Source organism: Crocuta crocuta, unplaced genomic scaffold, assembly GCF_008692635.1.
Source record: "Crocuta crocuta isolate KB4526 unplaced genomic scaffold, BGI_CrCroc_1.0 scaffold134, whole genome shotgun sequence".
NCBI lineage: Eukaryota > Metazoa > Chordata > Mammalia > Carnivora > Hyaenidae > Crocuta > Crocuta crocuta.
Window position 1 is genome coordinate 3,085,832 of NW_027530183.1, and position 21,074 is coordinate 3,106,905.

The window sequence follows — 21,074 nt, forward strand, 5'->3', positions numbered from 1 at the left end:
TCAATCCAATCAAATCTAGTTGACTGAGACCACTCTGGAGTGAAGGCATATGGTGACGATTTTTTTTTTTTTAAAGTCTAATTAACCACCCCAATCCCCACATCCTCTCAGGGAGTTAATTTACCCTAGACAATCAAGGGCTCAGAAAGTCTACTTTTTGCTATAAATATAAAATAATTTGTAGCAGAAAAATATAGCCTCTCTAAGAAGTAGATTTCATTTTTCTTTGTTGACAAAATTCTGAGTTGGTTAGACAACATGAGTTACCACATAACTGTAGACCACAGATCAGCACCTCAAATTCCAGCTCTACTTAAACATTAAAAAGCACTTTAGCCTTCTGGTCAGGGATAAACGTTGGTTCCCTTCTTCCCCAAGGTAGAAAATTCATAATATAGTCAATGGTGACTGCCCTTCATGGAAGCGGGGGGTGGAGATGGCAGAGCCGTGTCCTCCATTGCGCATGCGATCTCAAGATGGCTTCCCTGTGTGTGGCAGCTCCTCCCTCCACGGCTCTGGCGCAGGCAGACTTGCAGCAGTGACAGAGATACCAGAGCTGGGGTGAACGGGCGGTACTCCAGGNGAAATGGGGGGAGTTGCCTTCAATTTTATAAATTAGGACAATACTTGGTATTATCAAAGCGATTGTTCACGGGCAGAAAGTGGGGTACAGTGGAGTCCTTCACAACTTATGCTTTATAGATGACCGTTAGAATTTACCAAACAAAACAAGTATTTCCCCCCTAAACTTAAAAGAAAAAGAAAATCATCCACAAAACCCTACACCAAAATTCATGGTTTAAAAAATTTCCTTCTGGGAATGGACTAAGGTGGCTACTGAGATGACAAGAACTTGCTCTCAGAGCTGAAACTGCTTCTCCTCATTTCATTTGCAATTTGCATCCTGCTGGTTAAAAAAAGTATGGAAATGTTTCTAGACCACTCATACGCCCACTTAAGTCTACATTGCACTTCTGTTTAGTTAGGAAAGGCAAGATCATCTCTGAGGCCAGCCTCCTCATTCTGCTTCTGCATAACCACCATGTCCAACCAATGATCACTTAAGTTCTTGAAAGTTTAAGTGGACAAATGTCCTGGCCATCTCATGGTGCTTCTCGAGTTTGGTGTCCTGATGAGACAAATGTCTGAACTGTTTTTGAGGCTTTCAATGTGCAAAAAAGTTCCCAAGCCATCAAATCAACCTGGGCCTCCGTTAAGGTGTTTTGGTTACTTGTTTTAGCCGCTGAAAACCCTGTCTTGTATAGTGCACCAGATCCATCAAACTGCTGTTGAGGGCCAAGGCACACACACTTGTGCTGAGCTGAGCAAAAAATTCTGCAAACAAAGCAAAACCAAAACCAAGTAAACACATTTGCATACACAAAAATAATAAAGGAACATAAAGAGTCAAAGTTCCAGCAACCATGCCCCCACAATATTCTGTACCTCATCACACCAAAAAATCACAATCTACTGTAAATGGCCCACTAGTTCACATCCCTCTGCTAGACTAGAAGGGTAAGAACTGGGTTGGTTTTAGAGTTGAATCCATAATGCCTGGGACAGTGGCTGATGTTGGAAAATACCAATTTATACTACTAGATCAATGGATGTGTGAATCAGAACAAAACAAAACAAATTCCAACATGTTAAAAGCATCATTTATTTGCTAGGAAAAAAAATAAAGTTCTAAGAGGTTACGTGAAAGTTAAGCAGCTACGGCTAGCTGGCCACTGCGTTCCCTGCAGGCAGGGAAGAAATATATAGTAGCATTAATGTGGCATTTACATACAAGCATCTCCTTAGTGGTTACTGGCACTGCCACGGAGCAGTCCCTCTAACAGCACACCCACTACCATCTCCTAAACCTTGCATTTCTCCAGGGGCCGCCTTCTCAATGAAGTCTCAAGAATGTTCACTATGCCACATTTCTTCCACTGTTGCTAACCATTTTTCTCAACACACACTGAAAAGCAGGCTCCTCCGTATTTAGGTTACACTGCTTTGTTTGTCGTGCCTGGAGATGGCCAAGGGCTTTCCTTCTTTGTCTGCCTGTCCCTGTACTAGCGTTTCAGTTCAGGCTGAAGTAACAATGCCAGAACTTCTAAAGGGGCAAGTGCTTAAACCACTTCTTACTTAATTTTGCTAAGATCGAGCCACAGAAATCTGGCTCCATGCCACCAGAGCTCAAGAAAGAACTGCAACTAGGCAATGAGGCGGGATGGACAAAATGTGAGAAGAGTAAATACCTACACATTTCCTTTTCTTCAATAACATGAACATAAAATACAAACCAATAACGCCATTCCCTCCCAAGCCTCCTGCCCCCAGTAATTACCACCACAGACCCATTTACCTTTATTCTTCCTCGTAAGGACCTCAGCCTGTTCCCAAAGATCAAAGGCGGTAAGGACGTGGGAAGTAATGGTGACATAAGAAGATGTCATGTTTTGGATGGTGACAGGCATCCCACTGCTCCCGACGCTGCCAACACTTGACTGGGACCCCATGGAGCTGGCAGAAGAAGGCATTGGGGAGAGAGGGGACGGTGTGCCTGTGCTTCTGAAAGCGAAGAAGAGAATTAATCAATCAAACCCACAGATTACGGATTTCTTGTCTCTGGGACCACAGCCCAAGTTACAAAGTTTCCATGCGTATTAGCCAAAATGAGAATTACTTCCACCAGATCAGAGACACCCTTTTACCTTCAGTATAGGGAATTTATTTCATAAAATACAACAAAATGGGGGCCCCCAAATAGAGAAAGTAACAGGACGGAGGCAAGGTGTCCTCCACAGAATCAGGTGGGCAAATCTGGATTCCGAGTACACTTGCTTCATTTACTCAGCCCAGAAGCCTCCTTCTCCCCACCCTCAACTCCAACTTCTACTAAGACAATGCTTCCCTGTGAAGATGGCCTAATCTCCTATATATTCATACTTTCATTCTGTCCATTTAGTGAGTAAAATATCGGTACTTGGCATACTTCTAGACACTAGGGAAACATCATGGCTTCCTTTCGGATACCACCTGAACGTGTCTCTTTCCATTTCCCTATTAATTTATCTACCGCATTTATCATATCCCATTATACCCTTCTATTCCTTTTCCTTCCTTGAAGGCTGGGACCATTTCTTATCAATCTTTGCATTTCTAGCACTCAGCACAAAGAGTGGGCTCTTAACAACTATCTGCTGAATCGATGACTGGACTGAGGAGACTGGGCGAGAAGTATTATGTGTCAGGGGATTCATAGTCTTCTCTTCACTCTCATCTGGACTACATACCTGCACATGCAAGTTAACGGCACCTTGATGTGCACCAAATATGAAACACAAGGAGAACACTTACACCTAAAAAGTAATGGGAAGATGGGCCAGCAGCAGGAGCCTCATGACTGGGTATGTCTGCCCTCGGGGGGCCTGCAGGGACCCAAAGTGTGCCCAGGAGAATGTATATTTTGAAGGACCTGAGTGGAGCCTCCATGAGGGCAGAGATCCTGTCTGCTTTGTTTACTGCTATGCTCCCTGTACCTGAAAACAAGGTTTGGTACAAAGAGGGTGGCTTGCTATATAGGGGCTGGACAAACCGTGAAGTTCTCTAAACTAATGTGTCTGACACCTCAGAGGTGAGGGTCATGAAAATTTTCAGAGGTACGAAGTTACTTCTCAATTAGGACCTNAACTTCTAGGTGATACTCTTAAAACAGCAAAAGTTATCAGAACTGGGAACTTTTCAAGGAGTGTGACCAAATTTTTAAAAATACTAGGCAAGTACTACAGGGAAGAAAATTCTATCTTTATTTTAAAAACTCCTGCCCAAAAATTGTTTTGAAGTATCTTATGGCATAGATTAACAATTTTAGTTCACAAGGCAGGGGAGGGGCAGACAGGTGTGTGTGTGTGGAGGAGGGGAGTTTAGTTAAAGAAAACTTCTTTCATTCTTCAAATCACTGTCATGGTCATAGATCCTAAAGAAGGTGGAGGGCATACACTTCTGGAAAGTTCTTATGTACTGAAACGTCAAGACAACATGCCATCGAGAGGGAGAAAAGACTGGTTCTGCCTCTGTTTTGCCTTGTGATGCTATATTCTCTGTAATTATCTTTTTATATTAATCAGCCAACACCTTGACTTATAACTATTCCTTAAAAAGGTTGAAATACGCTAATAATTTAAGTTAAAGGAGATTAGCACACAGATGTACACAATTTTTGAAAAGCCAAAGTCATACAGATGGTTGCAAAAGCAAGAGGCAATAAGGAAATATCTCAATTTTGGAAATTATTTAAAGTAGACTTTTCATTACCTTGCAACACATGGAGAAGGTGCCTGGGCAACTTTGAAAAAACTGCTGAAGTGTTCGTTAAGAGCACGAGAATACTTTATTGCTATATCTTTTTTACAACGAAACATCGCCATGTTCAAAATGGATTGGCAACGCATGCTGTGAACATACACAGAAGTTAAAGTGAAGCATTACTTTATAGACACGAGTATCACCGCTACAGAGAGCCATCTAACTAATCTTTTATAGCCTCAGGAACACACTGGGTTTTCCTCATCTATACGAGAAAGGATACCTTAAGAATCTTACTGCACTGTTCACACTATCATCAAAAGTAAATATTGGTGGAAAAATACAAATATACACGAATATAACTGAAATTACAAGACCAAAGCTTCTACTGAGCCATCGGTAACATGGCACTAGATGCCCTTCATAACAAGTAACTATCACCAGGATAAAGCCCTTAACCACAAATCCTATTACTTTCTGGTTTTATTCCACCTTTTGTTATAATTTCCATGTTAAGAAAGCAAATTTTAAAATCTTTTTTGTAACAGCAAAAGATGCAAAAGCAAATGCTATTTAGACAAAAAAAAAAAAGTACACACCATAAAACAGCAAATATTTTCTCTTGTGGAGCTGAGGCATCTGAGAAGGATTTTAATGACATTATAAATCTACAGGAAAACATAAAAACACATCAGGTTAAACAAAAGCAGTTAGCAAATCCCAGGCACAAAGACATCTTATATTATGTCTGTCTTAGCTTTCTGCTAATTTTCCTGAAGTTGTGAAGACATGAAAACCACGCAAAACAAAACAAAAAAAAAAAAAAAAAAAAAAAAAAACCCCACGGTTNAAAAAAAAAAAAAAAAAAACCCCAGGCTTTAGAGCAGTAATTCAAGCCATTCAGAAAAGCAGGTGAGGGCATGTCTCTTCTCTAGCCTATCTGCTAGAAACCACGTAGACTTGTGTTGTCACGGAGCCCCAGGCCGAAATGCAGACGATAAGGAAGGAGCTTAAAGTGAGCTGCCAGCACATCTGATAAGAAAGCCAAACTGGAAAAACCAGCCTCTCCCTGAAACAACTGGCATTTCACAGTGAACCTGGCAAAATGAGAGAGCTAGACTCAGTCACTCTCTGCTCTAGCGCTTCATCTAGAAGTGCTACACCTTCAGTTTAGGCCCCAAGAAGAGGTCCTGGATCAGTTACTTTTTTAAGGCTCCCCTTTATTAACTTGGCTTCATACTAAGTTCAAATGGATTAAAGCAGTAAAGGTGAGGAAAGAGAAATACTTGGGCAGATGGCAGAATAACTGGGCACTTACTTAATGAGGTCTACGGTTTCTGAGTACACCGAGTAAGCCGACTGGGACGCCGGGCTCTCCGACTCCATGGCGATCCCACACTCGATAAAGGACAAGGCGGCCTCCAAGTACTTAAAAGCCTTCCCAACCTTGTCTGTCTGCAGGAGGAGAACATGGTCGTTGTTAGGCCCAAGAGAGACTTTTGTTTAGTTTCTCAACCACATTCTTTAACCTTAACTTCCCTCCAACTGTCTTTGTTTACTTATGGCCAGGGAAGAGTGTGAGAACAAATGAACTCAAAATGATAACCAAAAAGCCTGTTGGCTCTGACCCACTGAAAACTTTTAGAAAAATTTAGTAGGAAGAAGAAAATAATCTTAAGACTAGTCTCTCAAAATCTTGAACTACATTTTCAAACCAAGGCAAATAAGTCCCCTTGCTATTAGTGTGCAGTTAACTCATTAAATAATTTTCTTGAGAAATAGATTTTTTTACACACCTAGAATGACACAGACAAAAATATCTTTGTTATGTGCTGAAGTTTATCTTATAAGCAGTAGAAAACATTATGGTTTATGAGCATCTTAGATATTATGTCTAACAATAATCATTTTATGAATTTTAGAGTCAAACCGATTATCCCATCTTCTCTGGAAGCCAGGGTTCAGTGTACAAGGCTATCCCCGGGGCTAGCAAGGAAAAACCTGCAGAGTCCCTTAAAGGGCAAGCAGAAGTCTATGAATGAAATCAGATACCGGTGGTCACCTAAACCTGAAGGCATACTGTGTGTCACTTAATGCCCCCTCACTGGAGCCCAGACAGCCCCTCTGAGGCTGTAAGAAGCACAGCCTTTTCTCTCCACTTGTCATATGGACCACGTGTCATAACAGAAACTGATTAACATGACACTTCCAAGTTTGTGGTTGTTGCCAAGGCTTTCAACCTGATATGTTCAAAAAGAAATAATAAAAACAGCAAAAGATGCAAGTGGAGCAGAGGGAGATGGTGACACATCAGGAAAGAAAGATGGTGTGGGGCTACTCATGTTTTAAAATAACCTGCTTGTGGAACCCCTGGGTGGCTCAGTCGGTTGAGTGTCTGACTTCGGTTCAGGTCACGATCTCACGGTTTGTGGGTTCAAGCCCCATGTCCGTCTCTGTGCTGACATCTCAGAGCCTGTAGAACCTGCTTCACATTCTGTGTCTTCCGCTTTCTCTGCTCCTCCCCCACTTGTGCCTGCTCTCTCTCTCACAAGTAAATAAACATTACAAAAAATTTTAACAACTCAATTCTAATAAATCTTTTCTGGAGAAAGCAGTGTCAGAAAATTAGTGACAGAAAGAATAAAGATCAAATTGGCAAGCTCCAGTGAATCAGCAGTACAGAGCCTTACTGGTTTGCGTCATTGGTGAGAATTTAACTCCTCAAATTTATTTATTCAATGCCATCTCCTTCATGGAATTTTCGAGATTTATACTGGCCTTAGCGTATGCATAAAAGAAACGGTAGTAAAACAAGTTGCCTCTTTGCGGTAAATATTTTCTAAGGCCGTTAATGCAAATCTTCCTGTGCCCGCCCCCTGAGGAGCTCCGGGGACAACACTCAAGCAGAAGTGTTCACACTTCCCTACTCCACAATGACTCCAATGTGGAGATAAAATACACCCCTCTATATTCAGTTGTGAAGTTAACTCCCTGGAATCCAAAATGGACCTATTTGAGACCTTGTGCAATTAAAAGGAGAATATTACCAAAAATATTACAAAGAGGCTGGTCATTCAGGTTTCTGTCCAAACCGGCGTATTTTCACAGTGAAACGAGCTACTTGTTATTTATTAAAACGAGATTCAACAGGTATAAATCAGGACTATCCTGGGCAACCGGGGACATAAGCACAGCTTAAGTAGGGAGAAAGAAGATGTGCAACTGTATAAATTAAAAGCAAAACAAAAACAAAGTTCCTGGACTACTGTTTGAATAATGAAGGGATCTAGTGCTGAAAACATCCAATGCCAAGGCAGATTTTAGATAACCAGCTGACAAAGTACTGAGTATTTACTCTTTTACAAAACGCAAAAGGTTCTTAAGAGTTCTGGCACCTACTTTGGAGAGCTGGAAGACACATACGGGAAGAACACCCTCATTTGGTGCAGAGTCAGATGTCTTAATCTGACTCAGGCCATCCTAGTGACAGGGTGGCTTTGGAGACAGGTCTAGAGAGGTCTGTCTCTGACTCCCTTACAGCACCCAGCATAGTAAAGACTCGATAGACATCCTGCCCTGATGCATGGGGCTGATAAGAGGGTCTCAGTCCAGCCCTCCATAGGCAGTCAGTCTGAGCAGAGATGTCTAGGTTGGGGCTGAAGAGCACCAGACCAGGATCTCGGTCACCACCACAGGCTGGTCCGACTGTGATCCCCGTGGGCCTCTGGAGTGTGTAGGTAGGTCTGTATGTGAGACAACAGAGGCAACTCATGCTCTTCCCATGTGGTACAAAGTTCAATATATGATATTGTCAGGAGTTTAGGTCAGGGGAATACATTAAATAAAAAGGCCCAGAGACTTAGATGTTTAAACATAACAGAGGGCAAACAGTATCTCATTATATTGCAGCAGAAATGTAAAAACACATTTAATAATGCATGCAATTAAGAACAAAGCACCACTTTCTGAAAGTCCCAACAGCCACTGGGTAAAGAGGGTTTTTTGTTTTTTGTTTTTTTTATGTTTATTTTGAGACAGAGACAGAGCATGAGCAAGGGAGGGGCAGAGAGAGAGGGAGACACAGAATCCAAAGCAGGCTCCAGACTCCGAGCTGTCAGCACAGAGCCCGATGCAGGGCTCAAACTCACGAACCACAAGATCATGACCTGAGCAGAAGTTGGATGCTTAAATGACAGAGCCACCCAGGCGCCCCAAGAGAGGTCATTTTTAAAAAGCATGTTTACCAAGAGTGCGATCATTACTTTCATCTTAGAATTTTACCTAACAGCATTTGGTCTGCGTTCTCGCGGCTTTACTATCTAAAAGGTTTTAATTTTGGAGGCAGACTACCTCACTTTTTGAAAGTGAGAACTTTCAGGTAGAACACAAATGCATAATCTTTCAGTAGCAAAACTTCCCTTTCACATCCAAAGAATTCATTCAGTGGCACAAGGAAGCACTCATGCATTAAATCAAACACTACCAGGTAGATTTAACTTCCATTCGTTTAGATATAAAACTGTCACTAGGTAGGCTCTGTATATTCACCTGCACTCAGATTGAGTCAGAGAAAACAATTCACTAAAAACCCCTTACCCCTTGTTCCTCAAGACCCTGCCGATCCCACTTCTGCTGTGGCCAGTGGGAGCCCTCCCCCCACTCTCCCCGCCCCACACCCCGCTGTTAGTGATATGGCCAACTATAGATAACTCATCAGACAGAACACATTCCACCAAAGGGAAGAAAAGCCAAACTGACCATTAACTCTGCTCTTTGCTTCAACTTTTTGGCCTCCTTCATGTGAAAATCTGCTTGTTGTCTGAAAGAGAAGCAAAGATCAGGGGTGGGTCACAGGAACCTAGATATTATTATTATTCAGGGGCAAGAGGACCTAAGATTAAGAGGGTAGAAAGCAATGGGAAGAGACAGAGGGCAGAGGAGGGAGTCAGTAGAGAAGGGATAGAAGGAAAGTGAACAAAGCAGGAGCGGTGAGCATCCAAGGTCTTACCTGTCAAGCTTCACTGGAGGCTTCCCTGGTTTAGAATTACCATTTGGCAAAGAAGGCACTAGAAAAGGATTTGCAGTATCTCCAGAAGATGCCTTAAAAAAAAAAAAAATCATCATACAGATCACACTCCAACAGTTAAAAACACTGTCCTAAAGGTACCACCCCTCTAAATTAGACCAAAATAATAGTTCAAAAAGGAGGAAGTCAAGCACTGCACAATTTAGCTTGGTTTAGCGTTTTCCTGGCTAGATTCTACTGACACCGTAGGTTCCGACTGTACTGAGGACTAAAAAGACAGAAGACAACAAGATCCAGGAGAACAGATATTCAACAAAGCTAAACATAACATTTTCTCTTAGTCAATACACACATACACCCAGGTTAGTGGCAAGAGAAGAACTTGTATTTGACATGTATCTGAAAAGCGGCTAATTTTTTCCCATTATAACCAACAGTGAAAGTATTTGACATCAAATATCCAAACCAAGAACCAGCTTAACCATTTTTTATTGCAAATCACCTAAGAGAAAATTAACACAAAAACCTATTCTAATCTTTCAACCTCGTGGCCACTTTATGATGAATAAACTGACATCTAAACTTGCATGGAATATTATCCATCTTTTTACTCTTCCTCTAAAAAGTAGAACTTTAAACACAAATAACTCACTGCTGCCTTATTAACAGGTGATAAAGAGTTCTGAAATTCCACCACAGGGAACTTCTCTTACAGGGAATGTAAAGATGTACCGACGGACCTGGCTCCCTAAGTCCCAGCAGCCTCTGCTTACTTTGTGCTCTGTACAGCTTCCGGATCCCTTCCCCTCCGTTCTTCTGTGCTTGGGAGCAGAGGGCTCTTTGTGGCTGCCCTTGCTACTACTGGCACTTGGGGGAGGGTCCTGGTCCGCTTCCCGCCTTGGCCTCTTCTGTGCAGGCTTGGCTGGCTTCTGGGAGGACGAGGACGAGGAGGACACAAGTTGAGGGGGGAGCATTTCCTTTTTTGAGGGCTCAGAGGAGGGTCTGGGTGTTCTGGAAGGAAACATCACTCAAAGCTGAGTTAAGGAAGAACATGAACCACACAACTTAGTTGTTAGTTGTAAGATAAAATGGCTGCTGACACCAAAAATTAAGAAATCAGACCATGAAATCCATTCTTGTAGGAAGACCAAATTTCAGGGACTTTAGGTACCTTTGAAAGATCTAGTTCTAAACAACAGAACTCCCCTAGGACCCAGCAATAGCACTGCTAGGAATTTACCCAAGGGATACAGAAATGCTGAGGCATAGGAGCACATGGACCCCAATGNAGTCTTCCAGAGATCGCAACCTCCCCTAACCCAGTTAGTCTTATTAGCTCCCCAACCTGTATTCTTCTCTGACAAGCGGGCAAGCCCAGCTGCCACCTCCTCCCTTCCTTCCTCCCTCCCTCCCAAATCTCCGCTGGCTCCCAGCCAATGACACTATGCACTTTCTTTTGCCAAGTCATTTTGTGAAGCAATTTCTTGGCTAAACCAGAGAGTGAAGAGCAATTACTTTTTATATTCACACCTTCTTGGAACCACTCCCCTTCCCCGAAGACCNAAGAAAGAGCGCCGAACCCAGGCTCTCAGACTTCAAGTGCTGGCTCCATCTGTCAAGAATTTTGGGACTATGGAAAAGTCATTTTCTCTGTGCCTCAGTTTCCAATTGTGAAGAGTAGGGATGATAATAACAGTACCTGTCTAGTTTCTAGTTAAAATGCTTTTAGAAAGAAATTACTTCCAGAAGTCCTGGAAATTTTCCATTGTTAAAATGCCTTTGATAAACCCAAAGTTTGCTACTCAATGAATTGTTAATTCCTAAAGGTCCTCATAGATGAAAGCAACATCAAACCAACTTATCTGCACACCCTACCTGGGTGCCGTGTGTCAATTCACTCCTACCACAGAAATGTTTTTGCTCTATCAAGACCCAGGAAGTCTCAATCACCTTTCAGGGCTGTTATTAATCTCTATACTCACTTTGTTTTAGAAGATTCTTTGTGGGAGGAAAAAGACGATGGCTGTAACTTGGTTTCTTTCTCCAGTCTGGCTTTCTTGCTATCATGGTCTTTCTCTGTGTCACCCTATTAGTGGAGTGTAACAAAGTATACGGTTACAAACACAGTCATAAGACAAAACAGAAAAGACTACACAGCAAAGTAACAAGAGTATTTAGACTTTTGGCAACATCTATACACACAGCAGACTTACAGGTACCTACACTATGCGTGTGTCAGGGGTGGAGGGAAACAGATAATCTAGATTTGATGAAATTTGTACTGAGACAGATTTCTGTATGAGGAAGGAGTTTTCTTCCCACCTAGGAAAGGGAGGATGTCTAAGTAATAGCTAATGACAAGAATGATGGTCTTCAACACACTACTGATATTTTTCTAAAAATAATAAAACATGCACATTCACAGGAATAACACATGAGTTTATGAATGAGGATAACTTCCTTTCAAAAGAGCTGTCCACTTAACGACCACTAATTTTTTTCTCTATTATTACTTAAAAAATTTTTTTAAAATATTTGTTTTAGAGAGAGAGCGCGGGAGAGAGTACGCACACATGGAAGCAGGGGAGAGGCAGAGAGGAGAGAGGGAGAGGATCCAAAGCAGGCTCTGCACTGACAGCAGTGAGCCCAATGCGGGGCTCAAACTCGGGAGCTGTGAGATCATGACGTGAGCTGAAGTCAAATGCTCAACTGACTGAGCCACCCAGATGCCTCCCTTTCTTTCCTTTTTAAAGACTGTCTTTATACCTCTCTATATAGATATGGGGACACATGCTTTTAGTTTTCAAAAAATTTGAAAAAAGTGAAGGATAAGTATAATTTGAATGAGAGAAGAGTGATGAGCAGAAGGGATAGTTAATTCTACAGAGAGGCACGTAGTCGCAAAAACACCTGTTTATACCAGCTAATGTGCAGGCTAAACATACACAATCACTAAGAGAGCAAAGAATTCTTCATGGCAAAAGTCTTTTTTCATTTGTCACCACACAGACCAAGTTTACAGCAAGTCTAACACAGACCCAGTGACTTCGCAGTGGCTTCCTTCCCACTGGTCTGGGCTCACGTGACCGCTCCGTGGGAAGACGATAAGCAGCAGTGAAGTGATGGGTGGGAGTTCTCCTTAATTCTGATGCACATTTAGCACCAAAGTCCTCCCACTGTCAGTCAGTTCACCAAGAGAGAAATCTGGGACACCGCCAGTAAAACTAGGACAATCCCTAAAAAACCAAAATCCTCTCTCAAAGCTTAACTTAAAGGAAAAAAAACATTCTTCATATTAACTGATTGTGGGAGGCCTCAGTTTTCACCACAGTCTCTCACTCGTTCCCTGAATTTCTCCAAGAAAAATGAATAAATTAAGAAGTGTAGGCTCACACTCTGCCCAGACACTAACAAACAGCCTGACCCAGCTCAAGAGAAGGGGAAACAGGAAAAATGTACCCCTCCCTCCTACAGACATTCTGCACACAAATGTGCCTAAGTGTGCACATGCCTTCAGCCCTTCCTCTCTCCTTTGGAAAAGCAGTGTATTTCTTGTTTCAAAACTGATCAAAGTGGCTTAAAAAAGATACAGGTTTTTAACTTGGTGTGTGCACCAGAGAGAATATTTAGAAGGGTAAGCATGGGTACAGAAGAGAACTTAAATCCCAGGGAAGGCTTCCTGGAGGCTGGTTCTACGGGATCTGCACCTTCCGGACAGCCACTAGACAGCATCTAGGAAGACCTGGCCATGGATAATCCAAAGTGATTAAGTTCAAAGACAGTGCAAAAATGGGAAATGGAACTATTTTTATACTGATTAAATGATGAAGCAGTGACGTTTTGGATATACTGGATTAAATAAAAATTTTTAAATTATTTTCACTGTGGAAGCACCAGGGTGGCTCAGTCAGTTAAGCGTCTGATTCTTGGTTTCGGCTCAGGTCATGATCTCATGGTTTGTGAGATCAAGCCTCATGTCAGGCTCTGTGCTGACAAGTAACTTGCTCGGGATTCTCTCTCTGCTCTCCCCTGCCCATGATATCTCTCACAAAAATAAACAAACATATATTTTTAAAAAACTGTTTTCACTGTGGGTTTTTTTTGTTTTTTGGGGGGCTATATATATTATGTATGTGTAAGAGAGAGAACCTTAAGCAGGCTCCATTCTCAGCATGGAACCAAACGTGGGGTTTGATCCCATGACCTTGGGATCATGACCTGAGTCAAAATCAAGAGTTGGACATTCAAAGGATTGAGCCACCTGTCTCCTCAAGGCTTTTTATATATATATATTTTTTAATATTTTTATTTATTTCTAGGAGAGNATTTTTTAATGTGGCTACTAGAACATTCTAAATTACATATGTGGTTTACATTGTATTTCTAGTGGACGGTGCTGTGTTACAGTTTTCTAGAGCCAATCTGCAAACTGGGCTCTGAATTTCCAATTAACTAAGGCAAAGAAGGAATTATAAAATGTACAGGCTAAATACGATAAAAAACAAACCACCTGCTCAAAAATATAGCCATTTATTACAGAAAACTGGAGAAAAAGTATGTTGGGGGACCTAGTAAGGAGATGTGATGTAAACGAAAAGGCACACCTTAAAGGCACAGCCGTTTATCCCACGGCATTAAAAACGGCCAGCAGCGGAATTCTGGAGCACAATTCAGAAGAAATGAGAGGCACTGGCACATGCCAGGAGAAGCCTCCTGGGATTCTGCCCAGCACACAGAACCCCACTCAACAATTCATAATGGTAACACTTGAGAGACAGTCAATGTTGACAGAGAAGAGTAAATTGGAAATGACTGGGTTAAAATAGAACCCTACTATCCTCCTTGTCAGTTAAGAACCTACTTGTGTCCGGGGCACGTGGGTGGCTCAGTCGGTTAAGTGGCCAACTTTTGTCTTCAGCTTGGGTCATGATCTCATAGTTTGTGGGTTCAAGCCCCACAGTGGGCTCTGTGCTGACAGTGCAGAGCCTGCTTGGGACCCCCCCCCTCCCCCGGCCCCTACCCTGCTGGTGCTTTAGCACCCTTTCAAAAATAAACAAACATTAAAAAAAAAAACAAAACTACTTATGCCCAAGAATCTCTGCCACCAGTGGATCCAGTGAATTCTCCTGAGTTTTTAAAGGCTGGAAAGTTGGCAAGCAGTGTAAGAAGATGGGAGATTTATCTATGGGGAAAGTCACAGAATTTGCTAAAATATACTGGCAGATATTAACTTGTATATGAAGGAGTTAGCAATATATACTTTTTCCAGTGAAAGGTGTTCCCAGGCAGTTAATGGCATATAGCGTGAATTCCCAAGGCAAAATGAGGCATAAATTGTCCACAAGGTTAATTCCTTAAAAAAAACAAAAAACACCAAACCCCAGAGGTGGAATGTGAGTTAATTTTTTTAATGGTTTTGTTTTTGTTTTTTCTAGGAGAGAGGGGGAGAGAGAGAGAGAGAGAGAGAGAGAGAGAGAGAGACAACATGAGCAGGGGAGGGTCAGAGAGAGAGGGAGACACAGACTCTGAAACAGGCTCCAGGCTCTGAGCTGGCAGTCAGCACAGAGCCGGACGCGGGGCTCGAACCCATGAACCGCGAGATCATGACCTAAGCGAAAGTTGGACGCTTAACCGACTAAGCCACCCAGGCGCCCCATGAATGTGAGTTAATTTTTGTTTGTAGATCTTCATGCTGCTTCGGACTACAAACCCAAGTGGCAGACCTTATATGCCACACACGAAAATAAGATTCATAGTGAGTCAATCCTCACAAACCGGACATAACCCTGACATGCACCAATCAGAGACTCGAGAAAACAGCCGAAAAACTCCAAGAAATCACCAAACAGTAAATTCGACACTAGCATTTAACAACTGCGTTGGCACTTACTGGAGTAATATACTGGTTATATTGATGTGCAGAACTTACAACCTGATAATATTCTTTAAGTTAATAGAAAGTAAGCCATTAAACCAAATAAAGCAGCATTCCCCTTCTGGTGATTGTCCTCGCCTGATGGAGTTTCAAGCCTGTGGGCTGAGGTTAGTATTTCTGTACACTATGCACTTGGAACCCTGTCATCCTCTGTCTGGAATGGTCACAGAGGCTTCCCCAGAGTAAGTATTAGTCAGGTGGCACAAAAAGTAAGTTTAGCAGCTGACGGGCACAGCTGAGGTCCCTGGAAGCAGGAAGCTCAAGTCTAAGTGGGTGGATTTAGGAAAGGGCCATTAAACAGGCAGCCAAGCAGTACGGAGTGGCAGGAAATGCAGACTCGAATTCCAAGACAGGAGGCAAGCAGTTCTTAATATTTTTCCGGGACACGAAGCCATTTGAAAATGAGACAAGGCACTCCCTCTTCAACAGGAAAAAGAGGTCTCCCTTGCCCTGTGGCCCATTCACAGATCAACCTCCCTTCCAGGGAAGCCTGTCTAAGGTTCTCTTTTTCCAGAAGGATAAGCATCTCCAACAGGCCCTGTATCTACAATAAAAGGCGGCTGCTGGCTGATGATTGGTTCCTAACTGACTTGTTTGCTTTTCTTAACCTGTTGGGTCAGGTGGCCTAGGATTACCTGCCAAACGCCACTCCACCTACAGAGCACAGTGGAAAGGCAAGTATGAAAACCATACAAGGAAGAGATGGGGGCTGTGGTGGGATGCGCTGGTTTCTGAAAAAGAACACCCCCAGGGCAGCTTCAGGCCCACCCCGGCATCTGACTCACCATTTACATACCCAAAGGTGGCAGAGGGAAAATGAAGGGAGCTTTAGGCCACAGAGTTTCTAACAGGTAGAAAGATGGTCTACCACAAGCTCTGCTATGGCAGGGAGAGATGAGGGCCATCTGAAAAGGAAACTGATGTAGAAGGCGGGGGGGCGGCACTGGAGTGGCAGGAGCGGGGACAATGCAGGGACTGGGCCAGGGACGACACTCTGTCAGAGTCCATACACTGACCTTGAACTGTGACCTTGTGCCTCTCTCTACTAATCCCCCCACTAGACAACTGTGTACCAAAAACAAAACAAAACAAAACACACACAAAAAAACAAACCCCATCAGGTGTGAAAGATAAGAGCATGGCTGGACTGGGAGGGGTCGGCACACCTGAGCTCCAGACCCACTGGTTGCTAAGCAGCCAAGTGATGCTCGAGCCGTCCTGGATCTCATCTAGAAAAGGGGGCAGCTGAACCAGGAACACACAGGGTCTCGGCACTCAAACTATAGGACTGTCCTCTCCCTCAGGAAAGCAAAGGAGCTTGGCAGCACCTGAGGATGGGAAAAGTGGAGAAGCCATCTTCTGGGAAATTCAGGACTTTCTAGGATGTGCCCCTGCAGGAAGGTCACTGCGATGACAACACAAAAGGAAAATGTTTTCCTTTCACCCTTCTTGTTGGTGAGGAAATACACAGGCATTAAAAATGGTTTAAAACAGCCTTCACACCACACTCACATGGTTATGATACTCTTCTCAGAGTAACTAACAAGGCGTGAAGTAATTAGGTATCAGTGACCTGAGGAAGCTTATTCTTTATAACATTCTTTATAAGGATGACTTTTCAAACCCTTGATTTTGAAGAATAACTGGGAATGTTGATCTCAATAGGCAATTTAAGGAAAGACAGATCTTGGAGAGAAGGAAGGAACTGAACCAATCATCCTCAAGCAATAAAAATGTACTACATCTCCTAACTTTCTTTACCCATTCACCAAAACTGACATAAATGATAGCTGTGAAATTTTATTTCACAAATTGCCAAAGCTTCTTGGTCAGTAAAGCAGCTATTAAGAAAAAGGAAAAGAGAGGCCTGAATGAATATACCTCCTTGTTCAGATATTTGTCTACACAATGGCTGGGACAGGCGGGCATTTTTTTGATCTATATAATGACTGGAATTAAATGAGATACTGCCAACAAAAGTGCCAAGAATAATGCTTAACTCACGCATGGAGCTTTAAGTGTGTTAAGTGTGTTGTTACATACTCTCAACTGCACTAGACTGTATTTCTTATATTGTGCTTCTCAACTTCCATTTTTCTTCCAAGTCTGAGAAACATAAGCTCAATTATATAAATTATATAAATGAAAACAGAAGTTGTATTTTAAATTCTAGTTTTTTTTTTAATGTTTTATTTATTTTTGAGAGAGAGAGACAGAGACAGAGACACAGAGAGACAGAGAAAGTATGAGCAGGGTAGGAGCAGAGAGAGGGGGACAGAGGATCCAAAGCAGGCTCCGCGCGGACAGCACAGAGCCTGACGCGGGGCTCGAACTCATGAACTGTGAGATCATGACCTGAGCCGAAGTTGGATGCTTAACCAGACTGAGCCACCCAGGCGCCTCCTAAATTCTAAACTGTAATCAGGTTGATGAAATACTGCAGTTTAAGTAAGGAGTGCTATGTCAAGTCATGTGTATTTGCCCTAACTTTCTCCACCTCTTCTCACAGACTGCTCCCTGCCCACTCCCCCAGGTGCCACATCTGACAGCTTCAAACCAGCTGCTGTCACCCACCTGTACCATGTTAGCATTATCTTCTCATGCTTTAAAGCTGTAATGGCTTTAAGGATCTATTAACACTCTGAAAATATTTGCTAAATTTTGCATCAGGAAAGGAACACACTGAATTTAAGTGAAAAACTAAATTTCAGGGGCACCCTGCCGGCTAAGTCAGTACACTCAATCTCAGGGTCATGAGTTCGAGCCCCATGCTGGGCATGGAGGCTACCTAAAAATAAAAAAAATTTTAAAAAAGATAAAAGAAAAGCTAAATTTCACTAATGTGAAGGATCAGGCACATTCTTCAAACTGTTCTCATTATTTCCTCAGACAGCCTTTCCTAGTGTTCCCACTTAAAATGAAGGCAATGAACAAATCATCACCATCCAAATTTGTGGAAAAGTGCTCCTGCCTGCCTTGGGGCCCAACCCCACATGCTGGGGGAGCAGCTGCACCGTGGGAAAGGCCACAGTCATGTGGCCACAGTCATGCTGAACAAAGGGAGTCTGTGGGGTCTCAACAGGAAAGGGGGAAGCCCGCCTGCAAAGGATTGCAGGTTCCTGTGACCAATATTCATACTACCTGGAACACAGCAGGAATAAAAACAAAGGCTCATGATTCTCCGATCATGAAATAAGTATACAGTTGAATTATTATTTAAAAAAAATTTTTTAATGTATATTTATTATTGAGACAGAGAAACAGAGCATGAGTGGGTGTGGGGGAGTGGGCAGAGAGAGAGGGAGACCTAGAATCTGAAGCAGGCTCCAGGCTCTGAGCTGTCAGCACAGAGCCCGATGTGGGACTTGAACCCATGGATTGTGAATTCATGACCTGAGCTGAAGTCAGACGCTTAACCAACTGAGCCACCCAGGCGCCCCCAACAGTTGAAGTATTTTTAAGAGTATCCATCTGAAAGCTTCTAACTAGAGACATCCTTTCGGCAAGGAACTCCTCGTTGCCTAGATCCATGATGTTGAAAAGTAGCACATGGGAGGAACTTCTCAGTGCAAAGAATTAGCTTTGTACAATCCTGGCCCCGTGGTTCTGGGCTCTGCTCCGGTGGTTCCCAGCTCCACGAGACATCAGGATTTAGAAAACACCAATGGAGGCTGGAGGGGTGGTGGGCACAAACCCTGCCATCAGCACTAAAGGCTCCCTGGTGACCGTGATGCGTAGCCAGGGTTTGGAAACACTGGTTCAGACCCCAATCCTGTCAGTATCACAGTAGAGAGGCAGTGTTCCCAGGGGCAGATCTCTCCGCCGCCTGCCAAACATTCAAGAAAGCATGCATCTGACTAAGATGGGGAGGTCATTATTTCTCCATCCTCTGATCAGAGAGATCAATTAGCTGCCCTGGTGGAGCAAGGCCAAGGGCTGGGAATGGCTTTTAGAGTGCGCAGCTCAGATCATCAGCAGGGAGAGCTTCCCTTCCCTTCATGGAGCTGCAAGCAATGCTTCTAGATGTGCACTGGGGTATGGATGTGGCTGAGAACTGTCTGGGGGAGCCTCCATTTCTAACATCCCCACCTGGTCTGTACTTCTCCCCACCCCAGCTAATGCAGAGGGGTCACTGATGACTACACAAGACCGTGGTGGCTGGGGGTTAAGTGATTAAAAGATACCCCAGGAGGAAGGGGAGGTGAAGGAGTGTATTTCTGAACCTTTCTCATGGGTATGAGATACAGGCACCTTTTCCCTACCCAGGTCCATCACACAATTTCATCTGTGAAGTTTTACACCTTTGACAAATACACATACCGTTTTAAGGGTTCTCTGACATGAGACCATGCCCCCTTCTAGCTGAAAGAGCACCAGCAATCGGCACTGGATCCCACCCTGCTTGACTCGCCAGCTGTGGTTATGGTGGTAACGAACACCCATTCATTCACGTCTCATTCAGCAAGCTTCTGGAGAAAACAGTCGCCCTTTGCTATTTGATAAAGTCATGTTATATTTTTAACCTAGTGGGGTAACTGGTCGAATCATAGACTGTACGGCAGGCTTCATGATCTTTTTGTCCTTTGTTATTCTTAGCTCAATTTCCACAACTGAGTAAGAAGTTTTTGGTGGACTTGTGAGAGTGTTAAAACTTTTATCCCCTGTCAGCAGCAAAGAGCTGGTCCTTCTTGTGCCTTTCACTCTGAATCTTGGACAGATTAGGCTGGAATGCCACTGGGGGAAAAAAAAACCCCGCTTATCTTTCACCATGAAGAGTATCAGGGGCTCAGTGATTCAGGATACAGGAAGGAAGGAGACTGTCCAAAAGAACAGTATGTCCAAATTAACTCAGGGTCTCAAGTAATGTGAGACTTCTTTTTCATTTTTTACCCTTTTCAACTGTTTATTCCTTAAATGAAGTTTCCAAAATTTATGATAAATGAAATTAGATTTTTAATGCCTCACAATATACTACTACCAACGTGTACTACTCAACACGATATCCCAACCATGTATTTAATAGCTCTATAACTTTTTTATAAGGTTCTGCTTATTAATAAAAGTCTTTAATAGAGGTCACAAATTCTAAATCCAGCAGTTTCAAATTAATGAGGTGTTAGGCAGCCATGAGTTAAAATATAGATGTAATGCCGGTATTAAAAAGAATATCACGGGGGGAAATTTAGAGTGTAGCAGTTTTTCAGTAATTCAGAATACTAATTAACATTTTAGTTCATGTAAGATTTAATTTCTAGGGCAAAACCTAATCATGGGCCAGGTGGTAAATACCAATGCTTTCGGAAAACATAAAAGTGTACCCCAAAATGCTACATTATCCTAAAACAAGACACCCTTTTTTGAGGACTGCCTCCCCTTTTCAGATTGTTGAAGGAAGCCGGCATCTGTTAACGCCTGCGGCAGAGGGGAAGCATGGAGGTCTCCAGTGAGAAGGTAATTGTGGTGTAGGAGCAAAGGCTCCATCAGATCAAGGCAAAGACAACTCAGAGGTCAGAGCCAGCCCCAGGCCAACAGGAGGTACAATCCACCCTGCAGAGGGGGGCCAGGCCCCCTACACTCACCTTTCTCTTTTTGGCCAACTTGGTCGAATTGTCTGTGCCTCTCTTCTCGGGATCGGGCTTCTTCCCTGTGGGGGGCTGCTTGTTGTCCTCCGGTCTCTTCTGGCGACCCCCCTTCCCAGGAAGCTGGGGTATCCGAGAAAGAAGGTCGAGGGTTATCTTGACCATCAAGATCGGCGGGGGAGCGGTGTCCCTGAGCGGGGAGAGCGGCTTGGGGTCTCTTGTGGGCTCCTGGAAT

At 43.1% G+C, this 21,074-nt stretch overlaps 1 protein-coding gene across 1 annotated transcript in view; it reads right to left on the reverse strand.

Annotated features, from left to right (window-relative positions):
• Nucleotides 1-586: 586 nt before the first annotated feature.
• Nucleotides 587-21,074, reverse strand: part of AFF1 (ALF transcription elongation factor 1) — a 199,571-nt gene continuing 179,083 nt past the window's right edge. Inside the window, exons 13-22 of the mRNA XM_077765141.1 lie at nucleotides 20,840-21,064; nucleotides 11,308-11,411; nucleotides 10,099-10,336; nucleotides 9,308-9,399; nucleotides 9,058-9,118; nucleotides 5,618-5,754; nucleotides 4,899-4,967; nucleotides 4,309-4,446; nucleotides 2,357-2,562; nucleotides 587-1,335 (exon numbers count right to left, since the gene is read on the reverse strand). Of these exons, the coding sequence (XP_077621267.1) occupies nucleotides 1,214-1,335; nucleotides 2,357-2,562; nucleotides 4,309-4,446; nucleotides 4,899-4,967; nucleotides 5,618-5,754; nucleotides 9,058-9,118; nucleotides 9,308-9,399; nucleotides 10,099-10,336; nucleotides 11,308-11,411; nucleotides 20,840-21,064 (1,392 nt within the window). The 3' untranslated portion in view covers nucleotides 587-1,213. The remainder of the gene's footprint in view (nucleotides 1,336-2,356; nucleotides 2,563-4,308; nucleotides 4,447-4,898; nucleotides 4,968-5,617; nucleotides 5,755-9,057; nucleotides 9,119-9,307; nucleotides 9,400-10,098; nucleotides 10,337-11,307; nucleotides 11,412-20,839; nucleotides 21,065-21,074) is intronic.